The sequence below is a fragment of the Cynocephalus volans genome, chromosome 11 (genome assembly GCF_027409185.1).
Source record: "Cynocephalus volans isolate mCynVol1 chromosome 11, mCynVol1.pri, whole genome shotgun sequence".
Lineage (NCBI taxonomy): Eukaryota > Metazoa > Chordata > Mammalia > Dermoptera > Cynocephalidae > Cynocephalus > Cynocephalus volans.
Window position 1 is genome coordinate 119,657,788 of NC_084470.1, and position 20,014 is coordinate 119,677,801.

The 20,014-nt window shown below is 51.7% G+C and overlaps 1 protein-coding gene across 1 annotated transcript; it reads left to right on the forward strand.

Annotated features, from left to right (window-relative positions):
* Nucleotides 1–1,402: 1,402 nt before the first annotated feature.
* Nucleotides 1,403–19,757, forward strand: SLC26A9 (solute carrier family 26 member 9). The gene is made up of 20 exons (XM_063115042.1): nt 1,403–1,527; nt 4,259–4,398; nt 4,528–4,638; nt 5,289–5,464; nt 6,980–7,144; nt 7,702–7,854; nt 8,185–8,267; nt 8,993–9,140; nt 9,395–9,508; nt 9,712–9,789; nt 10,351–10,446; nt 11,921–12,027; nt 12,778–12,847; nt 13,148–13,240; nt 13,378–13,488; nt 14,075–14,356; nt 15,373–15,427; nt 16,614–16,759; nt 18,236–18,307; nt 19,710–19,757. Exons 1-20 carry the CDS (start codon nt 1,403–1,405, stop codon nt 19,755–19,757), a joined length of 2,373 nt encoding a protein of 790 aa, XP_062971112.1.
* The last annotated feature ends 257 nt before the right edge of the window (nt 19,758–20,014 follow it).

Here is a 20,014-nt window from a genome sequence, read left to right on the forward strand (position 1 = left end):
TCCATGGGGTATCGTCTATGGGGCTTTGTGGAGCACCCAGCCCTTGCCTATAATTCACAGTGGACCTTGGGGTCCCAACACCAAATGGGTGGAAAGCACCAGCCCAACCTTCATCAACTTAAGTCCAATCTTATTAATAATAGGACCTCACATTTACCTCATTCCTTACGTTTTACATAATCCCTTCTTATCCATTAACTCATCTGATCTTCACAACAACCCCGTGAGATAGGCATTTACCCTTATTTTACAGGGATCTGAGGTTCATAGAGGTAATGTCACCTGCTCCACTTCACTAGTAAAGCCAGGACCAGAACCTAGGTTTCTGGGTGTTGAGTGAATGCTCTTTCTCTCTCTCCCCAGTGTCCTCTTCCACAAAAGGCCTCCCCCAGGTTCTTCCCTAGGAAGGAGGGGGCATCCCTGGCCCCTATGTCATTACTCATTTTCAGCCACATCTCAACTCTTTTGCCAAATGGGCCACCCACATTCCCAGACATAAATCCTCTCTCTAAGCCTGCCCCATCTCTTTCTTCCTCTTCCTTCCTCCTCCATGGTCCTCCCTGCAGTTTATTCCAGCTCTGGGAGGCAGGGGACGGGACGGGGGACCAATAGTTGGAAGAGGGAGGGGAAAAGGTTCCTCTGGGCCTCAGGGGCCCTAGTACTTAGCTCTGCCCAACTCAGCTCCTGGAACATCAGCAAGGTTGCGCAAAAGCCAGGAGAGCAACACCAGTACACAAGGGTGGAGGAAAGGTTAGGCACAGGAAGCCGTGGGAGAGACAGCCAGTGGCGGGCCATCCTGACTTCCCCAAACACACCATTATCTCCCCTGGGGAAAACTGTTGGTGAAGTCCTGGGTATCTTATTCAAGAAGGGTCCTCCTGAGGTCACCTCGGCTATCCCCCTGCCTCCGGGCAGGCTGTTTTCCTTGTTTCTTCCAAGCTGACTGGCTGACTGGTATGAGCCTTTCTGCCAGGGAAACTGAGTCCTGGGGAGAGAGAGTGGCTGTGGGGGCACCAGATGTCCAGAGAGGGAGTAGGATTGATACACTGAATCCAGCTGTGACTCTTGCCCTTGTACTCCCACCTCCTCTTTGCCTGGTGTTCGGCGGAGGTGACGGTGATGTCACAGGTGTGGAGTGCCAACCACGTGCTGGGCGCCAAGCAAAACAGCTAGGGCAAGAGTGTGCATCATCAGTGCCTGGGAAGGAAGGCCACCAAAAAATGAGTCTGGTGGAAAGACGACAGAGGGAAGGGAGGCACCTTGCTGGCTGGGGCGGGGAAGACCAGGATAAAACTCTGCTGCAGCGAGGACCGGAGAGAGAAGGCTCAGGCTGGCCCTGGGAAGGGATGCCCCCTCAGCCTCCCTTACTCTGCTTCTTCCAAAGCTTGTAAATGCCCCAGACATGAGCCAGCCCAGGCCCCGCTACGTGGTAGACAGAGCCGCATACTCTCTCACCCTCTTCGATGATGAGTTTGAGAAGAAGGACCGGACATACCCAGTGGGAGAGAAACTTCGCAATGCACTCAGGTAACGTGGCCCAGAGCCCAGAGTCCTCTTTCCTCTGCTCCTCGCCAAAATTGTTCCAGCACCAGGGCATGGCTCCTGCACCAGTATACTGAAGGCAGGATTTAAGGAAGCCCTGGGGAGGTGAGGTTCTGAACCCTGAATTTAAGATCTTATAATCTCGTCTGTACCGAGGCCCCTGGAGGGATGGGGAGTAGGAGCAAGAACCATCCACGGCTTCAGAAGGTGGTGGGGTATCCCCAGCCCCCTGCATGGGGTTTCCCCATATTCTCAGTCCACCCTCTCTTGGGCATTTCAGGGAGCTGTAGACAGACGTGCTACAACATGAAGGTGTAGGAAGCATCAGAGTCTTACTCCATGCCCTTTTCTCTCCTTAGCAAAAAAACCTAAAGCCACCATCCCTTGTCCTCCTTACCAAAAAAACTTAAAGCCTCACCCTGTGTCCTCTTTCCTCCTGGATGTCCATTCCTTCACCTGGTCCATAGAATGCCCAAAGGGACCCTAAATTCCTGGGCTCTCTTGAAGGGGACCTACCAGTTATGGTACAAGCCCTCAGTCTCTTTCCACTCTCAGGTCCCTGGAACTGAGAAGGTAGGTAGTGAAATTTTGTCTCTGAGGAAGGAGCTACACAAGGTGATCTGTGCCCATACCCCCAGAGCCTGAGGCCACGAGATTTACCCTCCCCCTTGCCAGACTTCTGGCAGACCTGGCTCAGGCTGTGGGCTGGCTCTCCCTCACTCCCCTGGGGAAACAGCTGATTCAGGTACCTGGATTGAGGTCACTGGCAATGGCTGAAGTGGAGTTGCAGGTGGAACTGGTTCAGGCTGGGGGAATCACCCACTTGAGTTTTTGCTAAAAGTCCCAGCCCAACCCTGCTTCTCTTGGGAGGCCCCATCTCTGCCCATTTGAAGTCAAGATCTTAGGTGCACAGTGTCTGGGCACTGTACCCATAGCTGTGCTCCTCAGACAGGTGGGCTCTGCCAGTCTTTATGCCCAAAGAGTTTAAGTTTGGGGTGCTTCTGAGGAATGAGTGGATCTGCTGTTGTCCTAAAAGATCAGAATGATGAAAACTATAAAGGGATATAGAGAACTAATAATTCCCATGTTGCTGGCATGAGAGCCATGAACACAGCTGGCACACAAGAAGGTATTCCTGTAAATATTTGTTTAATGAATGAATGAATATCTAGAAAGCTAATTCTCTCCACTTCCTTCTTGGCCTCTGGGGCCTCTGCATAGGTGTTTCACACCTGTTTCCAGTTCTTCTTTCAGGCTTCAGATTTCTTTGCCCAACATCTGGCAGACTTGCGAGTACGATTGGGCATGTACTAGCCCTCAAATGAGTTGCTTTTCTTTCCCTAGCCAGCTCTCTATTCATGAGTCTAGTTTTCTCTGCCACAAACAAACCTGATAGAGCTCCTGCAAAGCTGGTTCTCTCTTAGGACAAGGCTTTAGAGACGCATTAAGCAATTTGCCACCAGTGCACCTCCCCTTCCACCATCCCAGGAATAAAAGAGGCACCCACGGGCCCCAGAGGAGACTGGGGAATCAGATGTCGATGGGGATGCGATTCCATGGAGTGTTAGTTGGGACAGAAAATCTGCCCAGTCTTTCCAGGGTACAAAGCATTGTCTGTGTTGGTTTCATAGGGGACCCAGTGTGTCAGGGAAACTATTGTTGAGCAATAGCAAAGACCAAGAATTGGTGCCGGGCAGGAAAGGACGCCTAATCAGAGCAGGCCAGTGAGTCACCAGATGGGCCTGAGTATTTGAGTTCCCTCAACTGGGAGAAGAAAAGCAAATGCCCCCCACCCCCTCCCTTCCAGTCATCAATCAATCCACCGCTGTCACCCTTGAGTTTGCAGGCCCTTGTTCCTACCGCTCCTGAGTTTCTATGAAAGGACCTCAAGGTGTTCAACAAACAGGGAAAGGATCAACTCTCCCCACCCTGCATTAATCAGAGAACAGCTCCCCCATTCTTCCCTCCTCTGCTGATGAATTAGCAGGGGAAAGAACTCTGGTATCGGAGCCATCACACATAAAGGATGGTGAGTCAGGAGAGGTGCACCCTGCAGGACAATAGAGCCTTCCTTTTGGGGGATGTTTTAAGGAAAATGTCAGGGGGCAGCCCCCACTCAGACTGAGTTTCAATACCATCTCATCCTTTCACTTATTCATTCATTCATTCGTTCAACAAATATTTACTAAGCATATTGTGTAATGCTCAAGGTGTGCAAAGATGATCAAGAGAGACAGACTTCTCACCATGGTGGGTTTGCTGTCTAGTGGGAGAGACAGACAAAAACCAAGTGATTACAACACAGAGTGCACACGGAGCTGCAGAAGCCAGGGGAAGGCACCCAGGCCCGTGTCAGTCAGACAGGAACTCAGAGAGGCCTTTCCTGGAAAAGGCCATCCGAGCCGAGGGTGGGCCTAGTAGCTCAGAAGGCTGAGCCACCATCAAGTTTATACCTTTAAGCCGAGTCTTGTAGACCTCCCAGGTGAGCAGCCAGCAGTCCCAGTGTGTGTTGATGGGCTCTCAAGACAAAATTCCTGCCTCTTCTTCTCAGTGTCCCTGGCACACAGGATTGGGTAGGCTCTCAGCATCATACCTGAAATCGGAGTGAATTTTGAGTGAAAAAATGAATGAAATGAACAGGATATGACAATCCTCTCCAACTCAGAGCGTCCAAGTCATGCAGAGCTGACTGGTAACCTGCCCTCTTCCTTTCCAGATGTTCCTCAGCCAAGATCAAGACTGTGGTGTTTGGGCTGCTGCCTGTGCTCTCCTGGCTCCCCAAGTACAAGATCAAAGACTATCTCATCCCCGACGTGCTTGGTGGACTCAGTGGGGGAACTATCCAGGTCCCACAAGGTAAAGGGGTCCCCTCAGCCAGAACTGGCCTGCTGCTCCCCCATCCCTCTCCCCACCCCGACCCCCTCTCTATGTGACTCCTATAAGCCAGCTGTGCTCCTGAGCCCTCAATCGCTTTGTCCTCTGCAGGCATGGCATTTGCTCTGCTGGCCAACCTTCCTGCAGTCAATGGCCTCTATTCCTCCTTCTTCCCCCTGCTGACCTACTTCTTCCTGGGGGGTGTGCACCAGATGGTGCCAGGTAAGGCCTCTTCCCTCTCCGCAGGAAGGATGACCTGGATGCGTGGTGTGGCCAAGGGGGGTCGGGTGATTTTCCATCTGCATTCTCCTAGAGTTGGAGCTGGTAGGTCCTGGAGGGAGAGTCCCTATGAGGGTCAGTCCCAGGTCCTAGTTGACCTTGGAGAAACCACTGAGCCTCCATAAGCTCAGTCAGCAATACCTGTTCCATCTCCCTCTCTGGAATGAGAGGAAGACTTGGCAGAACAAGATACACCATATGCTATAAAGGGCTAAACAGATGTGAGAAATCACTGTCTAACTCCCAGGCTAGTCCCAGGAGCTCACTGCAGGAACACTCAGAGTTCTCTGGTGCTAAATGAGATGCAGAAAAAGGGCTGGTCACAAAGGCTGGTTTTTGGTTCTGGCTCTGCTTGTATTTCTAAGTGCATTTCCTCATGTGTCAAATGAGGTAAGATGGACAGTTGAGGTGAAAGCACCTTGAAAAGCACAGATCATGGTTAGCTATGAATGGTTGTTGGAGACTTGGAGAGGAGCCCTGGAGGTTTGGGCATCCATCCCCCTGAGGGGTTGGAAGCATTCCTGGGCCCCTTTCTGGCTTCCATGGGCATGGTCCAAACCTCTGATTTTTGCCGGCTGCGTGGGGCACCACAGGTACCTTTGCCGTTATCAGCATCCTGGTGGGTAACGTCTGTCTGCAGCTGGCCCCAGAGTCGAAATTCCAGGTCTTCAACAATGCCACCAACGAGAGCTATGTGGACACGGCAGCCATGGAGGCAGAGAGGCTGCACGTGTCGGCAACACTAGCCTGCCTGACTGCCATCATCCAGGTGAGGGACCCCCGTCCCTGCCAGGGCCCCACCTCAGGAGGGCCTCACACTGCCCTGCCCCTGCCTCAAAGTCCCCATTTTGGTGTTAAATCTGATTTAAGACTCTACCTCCCCTCTCATCCCCATCCCTGGGCCAAAAAGACCTTGAAAATTCAGAGTATCTCCTCACCTGCATCTAGCATGACCATACATACAGCAATTACATGTGATAAAACTGTCCTGAGCCTAAAATCTGTCTAAAAGACTCCCAGCTTCTCTCCCCTACCCCTTGGAGAAACCCAGCTCTCTGCCAGCACAGTCTTCCAGACTGCTAAGTTTCTCTAACATCCCCCTCTGGCCTCCTGCACTCCAAGCCACAGCATCAGTTACACAGCATAGACTGAGTTTCTATAAAGTACTGCAAAGGATTCTGGTAGGGTTTAGGAAGAGAAGCACAGCATGATGGAATGCAAGAGCAGGAAGCAGCTTAGAGAGCACCTTTCATTCATTCATTCATTCAGTTAACGTTTTGTGCCAGGAACTGGGGACACAAAGATAAGTAAGAAAGAGGCCAGTTGACAAGTTGCTCACAGTGCAGCAGAGGAAGCAGCCACGTCAACAGATGAAATTGCATGCAGTGAGATAAACCGCATAGTGGAACAACTCTTATGTAGCTGTAGGAACACAGGAGAGAGAGTCAGAGAAAACCTCAAAAAGCAGATGACATTTGACCTCAGTCTGAGTAGAAATTAACCAGTTATCAAATGAACAAGTTGCGGAAGGATGGTTCAGGCAGAGAAAACAGCACCCAAAAGCACTGAGGCCTAAAAGAGTGTGATCTGACCAGGGAAGGGCAAGGAGTTTGGTGCGCCGGAAGGATAGAGGGCCAGAGAAGAGACTGGATAAGTAGGCAGGGGCAGACAATGAAGTCTGGGGTCTGTACCTAAGCAGCAGCTTTAGGTCCAGTTAGCAATTTATGAGGATCATTGGGGCTGCAGAGAAGATGATGGGTGGGAGGTGGATCAGAATCAAGGCAGGGGACCTGTTGGGAGACTCTTCAGAGGCCTGGGCAGGAGTAATGAAGGTCTAGACTAGGGTGGTGGCCATGGAGGGAGAGATGGGGGTGGACTTAAGGAACATTTTTTCAGGTGCATTAAGAGGGCTTGGTGATAGATTGGATGTGGGAGGTAAGGGAGGATGACTCCCAAGTTTTTGGTTGGGCAATCGGATTTATTGTGGTGGTGTCATTTACTGAGAGAGGAAACACTGGGGGAGGACCAGGTGTTATTAACAGGTAAGGAAACTGAAGCCAGAGGTGAAGTGACAAAGAGGCCAGTGCCCTAAAGGAACCAAAGGTCTGATGCAGGCACATTGGGTATAGTGAAGGGCAGGACAAGGTCACACAGGGCTCATTTCCCTAGAGCTACTGCTGTCCCAGGGATGCATGAAACTCCAGGCCTGGGTTTGGTCGGGCAGGTTGTGGGAGCAGCTGACCCACCTTGGTCTCCCCCACCGCCCCATTCCTCCTCCTTTCAGATGGGCCTGGGCTTCATGCAGTTTGGCTTTGTGGCCATCTACCTCTCTGAGTCCTTCATCCGGGGCTTCATGACGGCCGCTGGCCTGCAGATCCTGATCTCGGTATTCAAGTACATCTTCGGACTGACCATCTCCTCCTACTCAGGCCCAGGATCCATCGTCTATGTGAGTCTGGGGACACATCCCTGCAGATGGGGTGGGGCCCAAGCAGACAGAGTTTACTGTTTCAAGAAGTCGTGAGCTCCTCATTACGAGATGTTCTCAAGCCAGGGCTGGCTGACCCACTGTTCAGAGAGGATTCCAAGAAGGTTCCCACCTTGGGAGGGAGGGTTGAACGTGTGACCTCAAGGGCTCCCTGTGGTTCTCTATGGTTCATCCCTGCATAAAGGAGATATACACTCTCTATTAGTTCCACATTCCAGTGCCTCAACGCCTCCCTGACTGGGAAGTCCTTCCTTATGTCTAATCTTCAACCCTCCTTCTTTAGCTTGAGCTCCTCTAGAGAAAAAAAAAGCATTCCTACCACAGCATGAGCTCCAGATGTGCCCTTTGGGAGAGGGTGGTGGGAAGATGGGGTGGTGTTTATGACCAGGGCCTGGGCTCTGCTTTGGAGTGCCTCCATTAGCGTTGATGACATCCCTCTCCTGGGTCAGGCCCTCAAGGGTGGGAGTAGTATGGGAAGAAGAGGTGGGAGCCTGTGAGCACGATGCTCTCTTCTCCAGACCTTCATTGACATTTGCAAAAACCTCCCCCACACCAACATTGCCTCGCTCATCTTCGCCCTCATCAGCGGTGCTGTCCTGGCGCTGGTAAAGGAGCTCAATGCTCGCTACATGCACAAGATCCGCTTCCCCATCCCTACAGAGCTGATCGTGGTAAGGACCTAGCCCGGGGCGGGAGCATTTGAAGGGCCAAACTGGAGAGGCTGTGAGAAGAGAAATCCAGACCCAGTCAGGCCCAGGGGAGGCCCTACCCATCCCCACCTACCTCCTCCACTGGCAGCCATTGAGACCGGAAATCCATCTTGAATCTATTCCATCCCCCTGTGTATGGCTCTTCCTCTCTTCCTGCTCCTCAGGTTGTTCCTCCTCAAGGAGGCAAGGGAGTGGGACTTGGGACCCCCAGAGAAAGGGGAGACTTGGAAGAGCCTCCTGCCCTGGCTCCAATTTAGGGCCGATCCCCATTCTGCACTTTGGGGTTTGCAGGTGGTGGTGGCGACAGCTATCTCCGGGGGCTATAAGATGCCCCAAAAGTATCAAATGCAGATCGTGGGAGAGATCCAACAAGGGTGAGTCCAGGTAGCCCAGAAGCCTGGCCCCACCCTCACCACACCCCCCACCAAGGCCTGGGCTCAGAGACAGAGATGAGATGAACTCTACGAAAGTGTATTATAAGTTGCGTGACATTGAACACATGGGAATTATCACTGTTACTATTCAAAAGTGAGTCTTAACAGCCACACTCTCCCATAAGTCTCCTTCAGTCTATGCGGTTGAACAGAGCCTCTCTGAGCAGCCCCTTGCTGGCACTTTGCCTTGCTGTAATGCACTGGCTCTTTCCATCCATGCAGAAAGGAAGCTGTTAGGATCAACGAAATTCATCAAGCTTCCACTCTGCGCCAAGCATCACGCTGGGCCCTGGAGGGAGAGGGCAAGGCCATCCTGCATGCAGAGTCAGAGGGAGGCCTCGCAGCACTGGGGGCCTGGGAGTCTGGGACTAGTGAGCATAAAGAGTCCAGAACCCACGAGTAAACAAATGAGGCCCGACCACTTACTGGCTCTGTGACCTTGGGCAAGTTGGGTTCTCTAAGCCTCGGTTTCCTCCTTCGTGAAACAGGAGTGACGGTGCCTACCCTACAGGGCCCTACTGAGGGTTTGGATCGGCTGGGATGACTTATGTAAAGACCCTGGCACACAATGGGGGCCTGGCTGGTCCCTGTGGGCTGATGAAGGACTCCACTGTCTTCCCTCTCCTCACACCCGGGGTCTTGCCTCCTTTCTGGCTCCTTGGCAGTTTCCCCACTCCGGTGTCACCTGTGGTTTCGCAGTGGAAGGACATGTTTGGCACAGCCTTCTCCTTGGCCATCGTGAGCTACGTCATCAACCTGGCTATGGGCCGAACCCTGGCCAATAAGCACGGCTATGACGTGGATTCTAACCAGGTAGCTGAGACCATCCCTGGCAGGGATGGGCAGGCTGGGAAACAGAGTCCTGGCAAGAGATATCTTAGGGCTCTTTGGGCTGAGGTGAGGCGGGCTGCCTGCCAGCAGGGTGTAGGAGTCTCTGACCTCCTCTTTGTTGGAAGTGTGTGACTTTATAGCAGCAAGGTCACTGTCAAGTCCTAGGCCCTAGACCAGCTTGCACAGGCTGACTACGGTTGGTCCCTGCCCCTGCCCCATTGCTCCTCTCCCCACAGGAGATGATTGCCCTTGGCTGCAGCAACTTCTTTGGCTCCTTCTTTAAAATCCATGTCATCTGCTGTGCTCTCTCTGTCACGCTGTCTGTGGATGGAGCTGGAGGAAAATCCCAGGTGAGCCCTGTACTAGAGGAGTTGAGTAAGGGAGACAACAGCACAGTTGCCCTGGTGACTCCAGGCACCTCAGGCCAGGCCAGCCCTTCTCCAGCCTCCCTCTTCCCTCCTTAGTCTTCACTCCAACAAAGGCATCCATCAGACACAAATCAAGAGCACGGGTTTCCCACCTATCCCCTGTTCCCAACTCTTTCTCTGAACAGGTGGCAAGCCTGTGCGTGTCTCTGGTGGTGATGATCACCATGCTGGTCCTGGGGCGTTACCTGTACTCTCTGCCCAAGGTAAGAGCCCAGCCAGAGAGCAGAGGCCAGTGAGAGACTCCAGTAAGAGCAATCCCTAAAAGTGTCTAGCAGATTACACGTTACAAAGTCCCACCACGGTCACACTTAATCACACCTGTGAGGGAGACAATGCAGGTTTTATGCTCCCCATTTTACAGATGAGGGAAACTGAGACTGAGAGAGTCTAAATGATCTAACCATGGTGAGAGTGCTCACAGTGCAGGGAGAGCCTCAAACTCCAGCCTCTGGCCTCAGAGTCTGATCCCCAGGCAGTGTTTACAAGTACCTGTGAGGGCCAGGCCAGCTATGGGGGCTGCAAGCACGGGCCATGTAAGTACGAGGGAACGGAGGAAAGGTAAAGATGAGGCTGGGATGCACCACTGGCTCTAATGCCTGCACTTCCCAAACCCGAGACAGAGTGCAGAGCCTCGGGGACTCTGGCGGGGGAGGTGTTCTAGAACTCCATCTCTGTCCTGCCAGGCTCCAGGGTCAGGTGGGTGTAGGAAGGGCAGGAAGACTGGGAGTCCCCAGGTGACATGGAGTAATGTTCTGCTTCTTTAGTCTGTGCTAGGAGCCCTGATAGCTGTCAACCTCAAGAACTCCCTCAAGCAACTTGCCGATCCCTACTACCTGTGGAGGAAAAGCAAGCTGGAATGTGTAGGTATCGGGCAGCCTCTGGCTACCCATCCCTGCTTCTGCCCCTCGTCCAACCCCACAGGCCTGTCAGCCAGTCCTGTCCTAATGAGGAACCCTCTGGTCTGCTGCTCCCTAATTAGTATAGCCAAGGAGTTAAGAGTCTAGGTTTTGGAGTGAGACGGCCTGTGTTCAAATCCTATCTCAACCGTTCACTGGTACTGAAGCCAATAGTTAGTCCCTTAACCTCTCTGAGTCTCAGCTTTCTCATCTGTGAAATGGGTATTTTATATTCTCTACACACTAGGGTTTCTTATGAGGAAGAAATACGAGTAAGCCACATGTTGTCTGAATTGTGTGTTGTGCCCAATAAAATGTAGCTGTTATTATTTTTATGACTTATAGCTCTGAAAAAGCAAAAGGCAAATGTTCCCCCCAAAATTCTAGAACATAAAGCCAGAGGACCAGGATCTTGAGGAAGCTACTAGACTTCCCTGGGGTTCTATTTCCTCATCTATAAATGGAGGTGACAGTCATGGCTGCATCACACACTGGTTCTGAGGATTAAATGAGATCATAGTGGGAAAGCACATGTAACCATAAACATTCTGCAGATGATTTATAGTTATGATTAGTCACATACTCCATCCATTGGACCATAGTAATAGAGGCTACCATGTATTGACGATGCTGTGTTATCTCCATGTAAGCCCCACTGTAACCTATGAGAAAGGTTTGCTAACCTTCTATAAAGATGATGAAACCAAGGCCACAATGGTTGAGTAAATCATCAAAGGCCACAGAGGTAGTAAGTGGTAAAGTCTGGATTGCAACTCCAAGTCTTGGACTCCAAACCTCTGGATTATACTGTCTCCTAGGGGAAGGAGGCTCACCCACGTGGTGCAGGAAAGGAAATCCTCAAAGCCAAAGAAGTAAATGGTCTGTCTGGGGGTCTCCTAGTGAGGCAGTGATGAAAATAAGGAGAAAAATTACATCCCAATTCCCAGCCCAAGGACGTGTTTTTAGCACACCCCAACCACCCCCCTGCTATGGCAATAGTCCCTTGCATTCATCTAGTGCTTGGTGGTCCCACCTGATCTCCACAATTCCCTATAGGAATACAGGCAGATTTATTTTCTTTAGAGGACGTCAGGGTTCCTAAAGGTCCACAGGCGGCAATTATCAGAACTTCATCCAATCCTGCCCCCCACCCCCAACACACAGGCCCCAGGCCATCAGATCATTGTCAGCACCTGTCAGAGCACGTGCAGCGCGTGTGCTGGGGTTTCTGTCACAAACACAGACAAGATCAGGCAGCCACACTCAGTCTCAGGGAAATAGGCAAGTGTAACCAAAGCATAAATACACAAAACATTGCAAAAATGCAGTAAACAGGGAAGGGTGGGTCTGAGGTCGTGCTAGCAGAGAATGGTTTTCAGCCTCCCTGAAAGAGGCAGTTTTCTCCCCACACCTGCTTTTGACATCTCTCTCCTCACAGTGTATCTGGGTAGTGACCTTCCTCTCCACCTTCTTCCTGAGCCTGCCGTACGGTGTGGCAGTGGGTGTCACCTTCTCCGTCCTGGTCGTGGTCTTCCAGACCCAGTTGTAAGTAACAGACTCCCCCCTCCCAGGCACAGCTGTGGGGGCCCTGGGCCACCTACCAAGAGCTCCCGTGCTGAGGCCTCGCTTAGCCCCCTGCTCCCTGCACTTTCTGGACCTGGCACTGGAGGTGCTGCCAGGCCCAAGGAGAGCCCAACCCAGCCAGGACTGTGGGCACAGGCTGGGTTGTCTGAGTTCCCTTATTATGAAAACCCCACAGGAAGCCAGCAAGGTCTTGGAGGGCTGGGGAAGGAGGCAGAGAAAGTAGGGAAAGAGCAAGTGGGTGAATCCCAAGTCCTTCCAAAGGCACTGCCAGAACCCCAGACCAAGTGCGACCCCACCCCAGGGCAGAGGACAGATGCTGTGTTTTTCCTATAAAAAGATTTAGTAGTACAGGCCAAAGGTACCAGAGGGAGGCGTCCCAACCAGGGCAGGAAGGATGGTGAATTGAGAAAACCCTGTTTTCTGTTCTTGAGAACTCAGAACCAGGAAGTGGTGACTCCAGGGCCACTTAAGCTTGTCACCTTGTGTACCCGCACCCCTTCTCCCCCTGAACCCCAGCTGGGGGCTATATCAAAGGCCTGCCTGTCCTCTCCCTAGTTATAGTCTAACCATAGGTCTCCAGTGCAAAAAGACAAACACAACAGCCCAGGGTTGAGGACGGGACCTCGTCCTAGCCCGGCTCTCCTCAGGCCCCCCACCAGGCCTACTTGCTGTTAGCTTTCTCTTACTTTTCTCTTTTCCTTCTTCATGAAGCCGAAATGGCTACTCTCTGGCCCCGGTCATGGACACTGACATCTACGTGAATCCCAAGACCTACAACATGGTGGGTAACGGCCACCTCTTTTGGCCTCCCTCTTCTGCCCTGTCCCACCCCAAGGAGAAGAGGTTTTTTAAAAAAGCCAATTAAGGGGCGGCCTGTGGCTCACTCGGGAGAGTGTGGTGCTGATAACACCAAGGCCCCAGGTTCGGATCCCATATAGGGATGGCCGGTTCGCTCACTGGCTGAGTGTGGTGCTGACAACACCAAGTCAAGGGTTAAGATCCCCTTACCGGTCATCTTTCAAAAAAAAAAAAAGGCCAATAAAGACATTTCTGTGACCTGAGCTCAGTCTCCCTGTCACAGGTCCGGGAAATTGAGGGGATTAAGATCGTCACTTACTGCTCCCCTCTGTACTTTGCCAACTCAGAAATCTTCAGGCAAAAGGTCATTGCCAAGGTAAGACTCAGTTGTTGGTGACCAGAGGGGCTGGACAGAGGGTGGCCAGAAGATGAAGCAGAAAGGGGCTGGGAGCCAAGAGCAGGCCTCCCCCTAAGGGGGCGGAGGTCAAGATTGCTGTGGCTCTCTCCCTACAGACAGGAATGGACCCCCAGAAAGTATTGCTAGCCAAGCAGAAATACCTCAAGAAGCAGGAGAAGAGAACAAGGCCCACACAGCCGAGGAACTCTCTATTCATGAAGACCAAGGTGGACCGAGGCTAGGGACAGCCCCCATGCCCTGCTTCCCTGCCCGTTCTGATCTTGCCCCCGGGTACCCCACCTCCAGGACCCTGAGAGGCAAAGACAGAAAGTCCCTGGGATCCCTGCCTGCTGGCCACTGGCCATCCTTCTTGGGGAAGGGGCTACCAGCTCCCGGGGTAACTACTGAGCTCCCATTGTCGCTCCCCATTTTTTAGCTAAGACAGTATATGGCCCACAGACTTATGAACCGCCCCAGGTGGGGAGCGTCAGTGAATTTCCTGGCGTGCTAGCCAGGCTGCGGTGGGTGTGGGAGTCCTGAGGAAATGCAGGCAGGCAGAGACAAATGCAAAAAGGAGCTCAGTTTTCTCCTAAAAGCCTTCCTCCCAGAGCAGCGAGAAGGGTTCTCCAACTCGGTCTGGGTTGTAGGAGACCAAGGGAGAGGCCTCTCCTGTGGGGGTTGCGGGCTTGCATTCACCACCACCAGAATGAGTTATTCGCGTGCTCCTGCACCTTCTTTGCCCCTCCCTCAGCCGTAGCAAAGTCCCATTCAGTCTGATGGTCCTGACTCTGCCCCTCCTGCCCCACCCTCCAGACTGTCTCCCTGCAGGAGCTGCAGCAGGACTTTGAGAATACCTCCCCGATCGACCCCAACAACAACCAGACTCCTGCCAACGGCGCCAGCGTGTCCTACATTACCTTCAGCCACGACCCCTCCTCAGCTGCCCAGTGTGAGCCGCCGGTCCCTGCTGAGTCCCCCAGTGAGCCCAGCGACACGCTGGCCAGCGTCCCGCCCTTCGTTACCTTCCACACCCTCATCCTCGACATGAGTGGAGTCAGCTTTGTGGACCTGATGGGCATCAAAGCCCTGGCCAAGGTGAGGCCCTCGGATGGGGGGTGCTGGCCCCCAGCCCTGCTGTCCCTTTCCTCAAAGCCCTCATCCAACAAGCTGGGGGATGCGAAAGTTTCCTAAGGATCCCTCCTTTCCCCAGATGTGACCAGGACAGGATGTTCTCAGCAGAGCAGGCCCAGACAGCCTGTGACAATGAGTCACTGGAGGGGGCTACCAGGCCCCACTCTTCCACCCCACCCTAGCAAAGGCCATCTCAAGTTCCCTCTCAGGCCACCAGGGACCCACCCCAGGGTCCTCTGAGTAGTCTAGCTCAGTCGCTGATTCATGGTCTGCTGCCCCTTCCCACACTCACTGGCCAACCTAGAGGAGAAGAAGAAATAGCATCAGTGCCCCTACACCCTCAGGCCAAACAGGCAGCCCACAGGACATCTTGAATCATTGTATCCACCAGAACAACTTTTCAGCAGCAGCCTCCAATGGCAGAGAGTCAGCAAACCTCAGAGGTGGCTCGTGTGGAGGCAAACCAGGGGAAACAGAGGAACACAGAACTCACGGGCCGATGTCACCACCAGCCACGTGCTGGTGCCAAGAAGGCCCCCTCCCGAGCCTGGGGTCTCAGCTTGCTTCCCTCCAGACACCTGGAGCCCAGGCCAGCCATGGCGGAAGCCCTGGCCTCTCTGAACCTCAGTCCTGCCCTGCAGCTTTTGCCTGAAGCCACAAAGTCAGGAAAGAAGTGGAGTTTGGGAATCTCAGCTACTGAAAGAAAAGATCTGGCCCCACAAGAAGGGGCCGTGATGACTTTAAGTGCCTGCCACATGGGCAAAGCTCCATTTCCGCCCACTTTCCAGAGGAGCCTCAGCCAACACTCCAGAGAAAACAGCGTGCTTTGCTGCTATTTTTATCCTCAGCTGCCAGGGCTCTCAGGGTGGCTTATCTGTTTGGTCCCCCTCTGAAGTGCATATTGTGAATCACTTTTGAGACCCACTCAGAACATTCTTTTCCTTTCGTCTCCCTCTGCACACCCTCCCCAACACTTGCAGCTGAGCTCCACCTATGGGAAGATCGGCGTGAAGGTCTTCTTGGTGAACATTCATGGTAAGAGGAAGAGGACATTTAGGGGACTGAAAGGCTGGCAAGGGGGCAAGGGTGGGAACAGGTTGGTAGGGGCTGAAGAGTAAAAGGGGTGAAAATGAGAGCACCCACATATTTCCCTAAACTGCTGCCTGCTCACAAGAGCCTCAGATACATGTCAAAAGAGACTGGCTAGATCATAGAAATATCCTGGGGGTCTCAACAACAAAGTGGGGGTCGTGCAGTTGAGAAAGGATAGCTAGGATTCTAATCTGCCCCATCATTAGTTTGCCATGTATCTTTGGCCAAGTCACTTTATCTATCTAGGGATCTATTTCTACCTATGTAAAAAGAGGGGGTCAACTGGATGAATTTGGGGATCCTTGCCAAATCAGAAAGTCCACAGATCTGTATAAGCATAAAGCTTACACATACCCTAACTAGGGAACATACAGATACTCAGTTTTACATGCATGCATTCTCCAAAGGGTGCATGTACACAGCCCCAAGGGCATGGCCACAGAGCAGTGGACATTCACATCATTAGCACATATGCAAAGTGCAAGGGATGTGGAAATACAGCAAACGCACACAAACACTCAAGAGAATGTGAAGGGGCACAAACACACAGGTCTAGCTTCCTGCAAAGGATCAGATCCCTTCCAGCAGGGCTGCATGTCCCAGGCCCTGCAGAGAGTCCACTCAGGGAGAGAATCTGCAATGACAATGACCTGCTATGATGTGCTCCAGAGTTAGAATCAGTGGATTCATCTCACCTCACTAGACACTCCCTCAGGAAACCATCTCTAGGATTTGGTAAGAGTAAGAATTCTGCCACACATTGAAAGTTGCTGGAAAGGTCTAAGTAAACAAGAGGAAGGATGGGCCCTTAGGGGATAGAATTGGCAGCAGCCTGCTCATGGATGTTTTAGCTTTTCCCTCTCGAATTGCCACAAAGTACCAACTTCCTAAATCAAACTGCTTCCTTCTGCCCTGAGTTGAAGGTTCAGCATCCTCAAGCTCACATCGCCCTCTGCTGTCTAGAACTGATATTGCAATGCCAGTGCCATGGCCCTCGGGGACAGCAAGAGCATGAACTTCCCACCTCTCTGTCCTCCCCTCCCTGCTCTGGTCTCACCATCTTCCCCCACCCCCAGCTCCAACCCACGATGGCTGTTATCTTTCTGAAGGTTATCTTTCCTCCTTCCAGCCCAGGTGTACAATGACATCAGCCATGGAGGCGTCTTTGAGGATGGGTGTCTGGAGCACAACCACGTCTTTCCCAGCATACATGATGCAGTCCTCTTTGCCCAGGCAAATACCAGAGAAGTGGCCCCAGCACACAACTTCCAAAGGGTAAGGTCCCTGCTCCTGGAGAATCCTAGGGTCCAGGGCACTGCAATAGCAGGACCAAGGAGCATTAGAAAAAACATAGGAGAAGGTTTGATTTCCAGCACCAATTCTGTCATTTCATTTTCTGAATCTGTTTCCTTATCTGTAGAATGGATACCATCAACTACCATTACCTACCTCACAGGGTTTTCCTCTTGTTTTTGTTGTAGGGTGAAATGATAATTATACCTTTCAGGTCACTTGAAAGCATTTTGTATACTGTAAATCCTTAATTAATATTAATGTCCTCAGTGTTCATAACACCAAGGTCAAGGGTTTGGATCCCCTTACAGGCCAGCCACCTAAAAACAAACAAAAACATTAATGTCCTGATCTCACGAACACCCAAAGCGTAGGACATTATGCCTAGCATTCTGGCATCGCTCCTTCACTCTTTCTACAAGGGGATTTGGCGAAGGGGTGGGAGTAAGCCTGCCAGTTTTAGTTTAGCAGAGCCTGGAGATTTCAGGCTGGTGATGGATGAAGAGGCTGGGTTTGAGTTTTGACATTTGATTTGCTAGTAAGTGGTATGCAAATGAGATGCAAATAATACTGTCTAGGATTCCAGAAAGCTGAGGAGTCAGAAAAAGCCCACCTCCTTGGAGCCCCTATCCAGATCTCCCCAGCCACCTCCCAACCCACACGATTGCCTCCCAGCTCAGCCCCTGCCCTGGGTCTCCCAAGACTCCGTTTGTGCCCCAGCCTGCGGTAAAAACCTCCCTGCCTTCTGTGGGTCATTCTGGCCCTAGATCGATGATTTGCTCTTTGCCTTAAGAAACTGGTGAAGGTGAAGTCATCTGCTCTAAGTGCCAAAAGACTGCCGAGGAAAACACGGGCTTTGGCTCCACACTTCGAGGGAAACTCTTGAGGGAGCAACAGGCTTTCTTGCTTCATGAACCTTGTCCACAAAGCAAAGAGAGGGAGATTCCAGATAAATCCTCATGATTTGTTATTACGCTAATAATATCCAGTGATTACAATTTATATCTAATTCATTGTTTATACGTTTATAAATAATTTATATTATATGTTACATATCTACCTATTCCAGAATATATGCATATACATAAATTACATACACACACACCTTTCCACCAGCATGGTGAATTTGATGATCCTGCTTTCACAGATGAGGACACAGATTCTCAGGGACAGGAAGGGAATTCCTCAAGGTCAGGCGGCTAGCCAGTCGCCCTTGTAGCTAGGACAATTACAGGCCCAGAAGGCAGGGCAGACCCTGATGCACATCCGTCTGGAGTAGGGGAGGACCACTGCTGTGCTATACTTTGTGAGGCAGGGGGGGAAAGGGGCAACAGGATGAGTAAGGCATCAGGAACACAGTGCCCCCCAGAGCCTGCCATGTGTCCCTCCTCTGCCACCATGCTCCGACTTCACTGTTCAGTCACTGGAGCTCATCTGCACCGGTTTCCCCCTCTCCAGGCTCCAGTGGACCCCGAACTCTCCTTGTACGATTCAGAGACCGACAGTCCCAGCTACTGGGACTTAGAGCAGGTGAGCTGAGGGACAGGGCTGTGAGGGTGGGAGAGGCATGGCAGAGAGGGAGGAAGGGGACCCTTTTAGATACCAGGGATTCATGGGGCTCTCTCACCTCCAGGCCAGAACAGTCACCTTGAAGGCAACAAGTTTCATTCTTATCCTTCTGTTAGTAGCAGATCTTAACTCTTCTCAGCCCTGAGAGGCATGATGGGGGATGGGAGAGTCACTGACCAAGTCCTCAAGAACTATCTATTCTTAACTAGCCATCACGCCAGCCAGGTGATCTTGGGCCAGCCACATGATAGCTCTGGCCCCCAGCTTTGTGATCTGTAAAACAAGGGAAATACGGGTAGTACCTGTCCCATCTACCTCCCAAGATTAGTGGGGGAGTCGTTCATCTTTCATTAATTCAACAGGTATTTCTAGAGGGCCTACCACTTGCCTGATACAGTCCCAGGGTGGGCACATACGAGGGTACTTCAGAAAGTTCGTGGAAAAATAGAATTAAAAGCTGGTATGAATCCTTCCATAAACTTTCTGAAATAACCTTGTAGCAGTGAACAAAACAAAGGCCCCTACCCTTTGGAATCTTGTATTCTGGGAGAATTGGATAAATTCTAGGGGTACAAATGAATTATTATTGCATGTATAATAATATTTACAATAATATGTAATAATTATAATTCACAAATGAATTATATTGCAATTATTATTTATTATGAACTAAAAGCTATGCAGATATGAGGGGTTACTATCCCCACAGGGCCCATGAAAATTAGCACTACTCTGATGTCCTGAATTAAAAGAAGCCAGATGGCTACGTTTACAGAAATCTGGCTAAGGGTGTATTCGAAATAACATCTCTTTGTGCCTCTTCCCTTCGTTTTTTGGGCTTGAGTTCCATGGTCCTCTGAATACATCTTGCAGAGTGCTGATGGCAGGTGGGAGACATTAGAAAATAGAGCTGGATTTGGCAGACTGATTTCTGTGCCGCACACCCCCCCCCCCCCCCGCACCCCCCTGGAATCTCCAGCACATTCCAAAAAATCTGGATAGGACCAAAATAATTTTTCAAAGTGAAAAAGGACTTTAGAGCTTGTCTAGTCTCAACCTTGATTTTATCTAACAAAGAAAATAGAGCCGAAAGGGGGAAGGGCCATGTGGAAGGTCACACAGCACACCCAGACCATTCAAAATTAGATTCCAGCACCTTCTCCTGTCGCCGCTGAGTCTGCTCAGCTCTCAGACTGACCGTGCCTCTCCCTTGTGCACACCCATGCTCACTGTCACACGTACAGTCTCTTGCAATGCCTCTTCCTGGCCAGAGGTCCATAGGGTCAGCTCCTGGTTGCAGCCACCTGACGCCAACAGGTCTAACAATCTCCCTTCTCCCCCTTCCTTCCCGTGGCCCCTGCAGGAGATGTTCGGGAGCATGTTTCACACAGAGACCCTGACCGCCCTGTGAGGGCCCAGCCAATCCCCATGCTGCCTCCAGAGCGCCTGGCACGTGGGACTTCCATGAAGGATAAGCCCATGAGCCTGGGATCACAGCTAGTGACAGGGGGAGGAGAACATGTCCACCAGGACTTGGCTCCTTTCTCACCTCCTCCTCCTTTCTCCTCCCCCTCCCTTCCTCCTCGCATCTCTAGAGAGAGCATCTCAGCAGCAGGAGAGCCTGCTCTGACAGGAGTGAGTCTGGCGAACCCACCTCCTCACCCCACC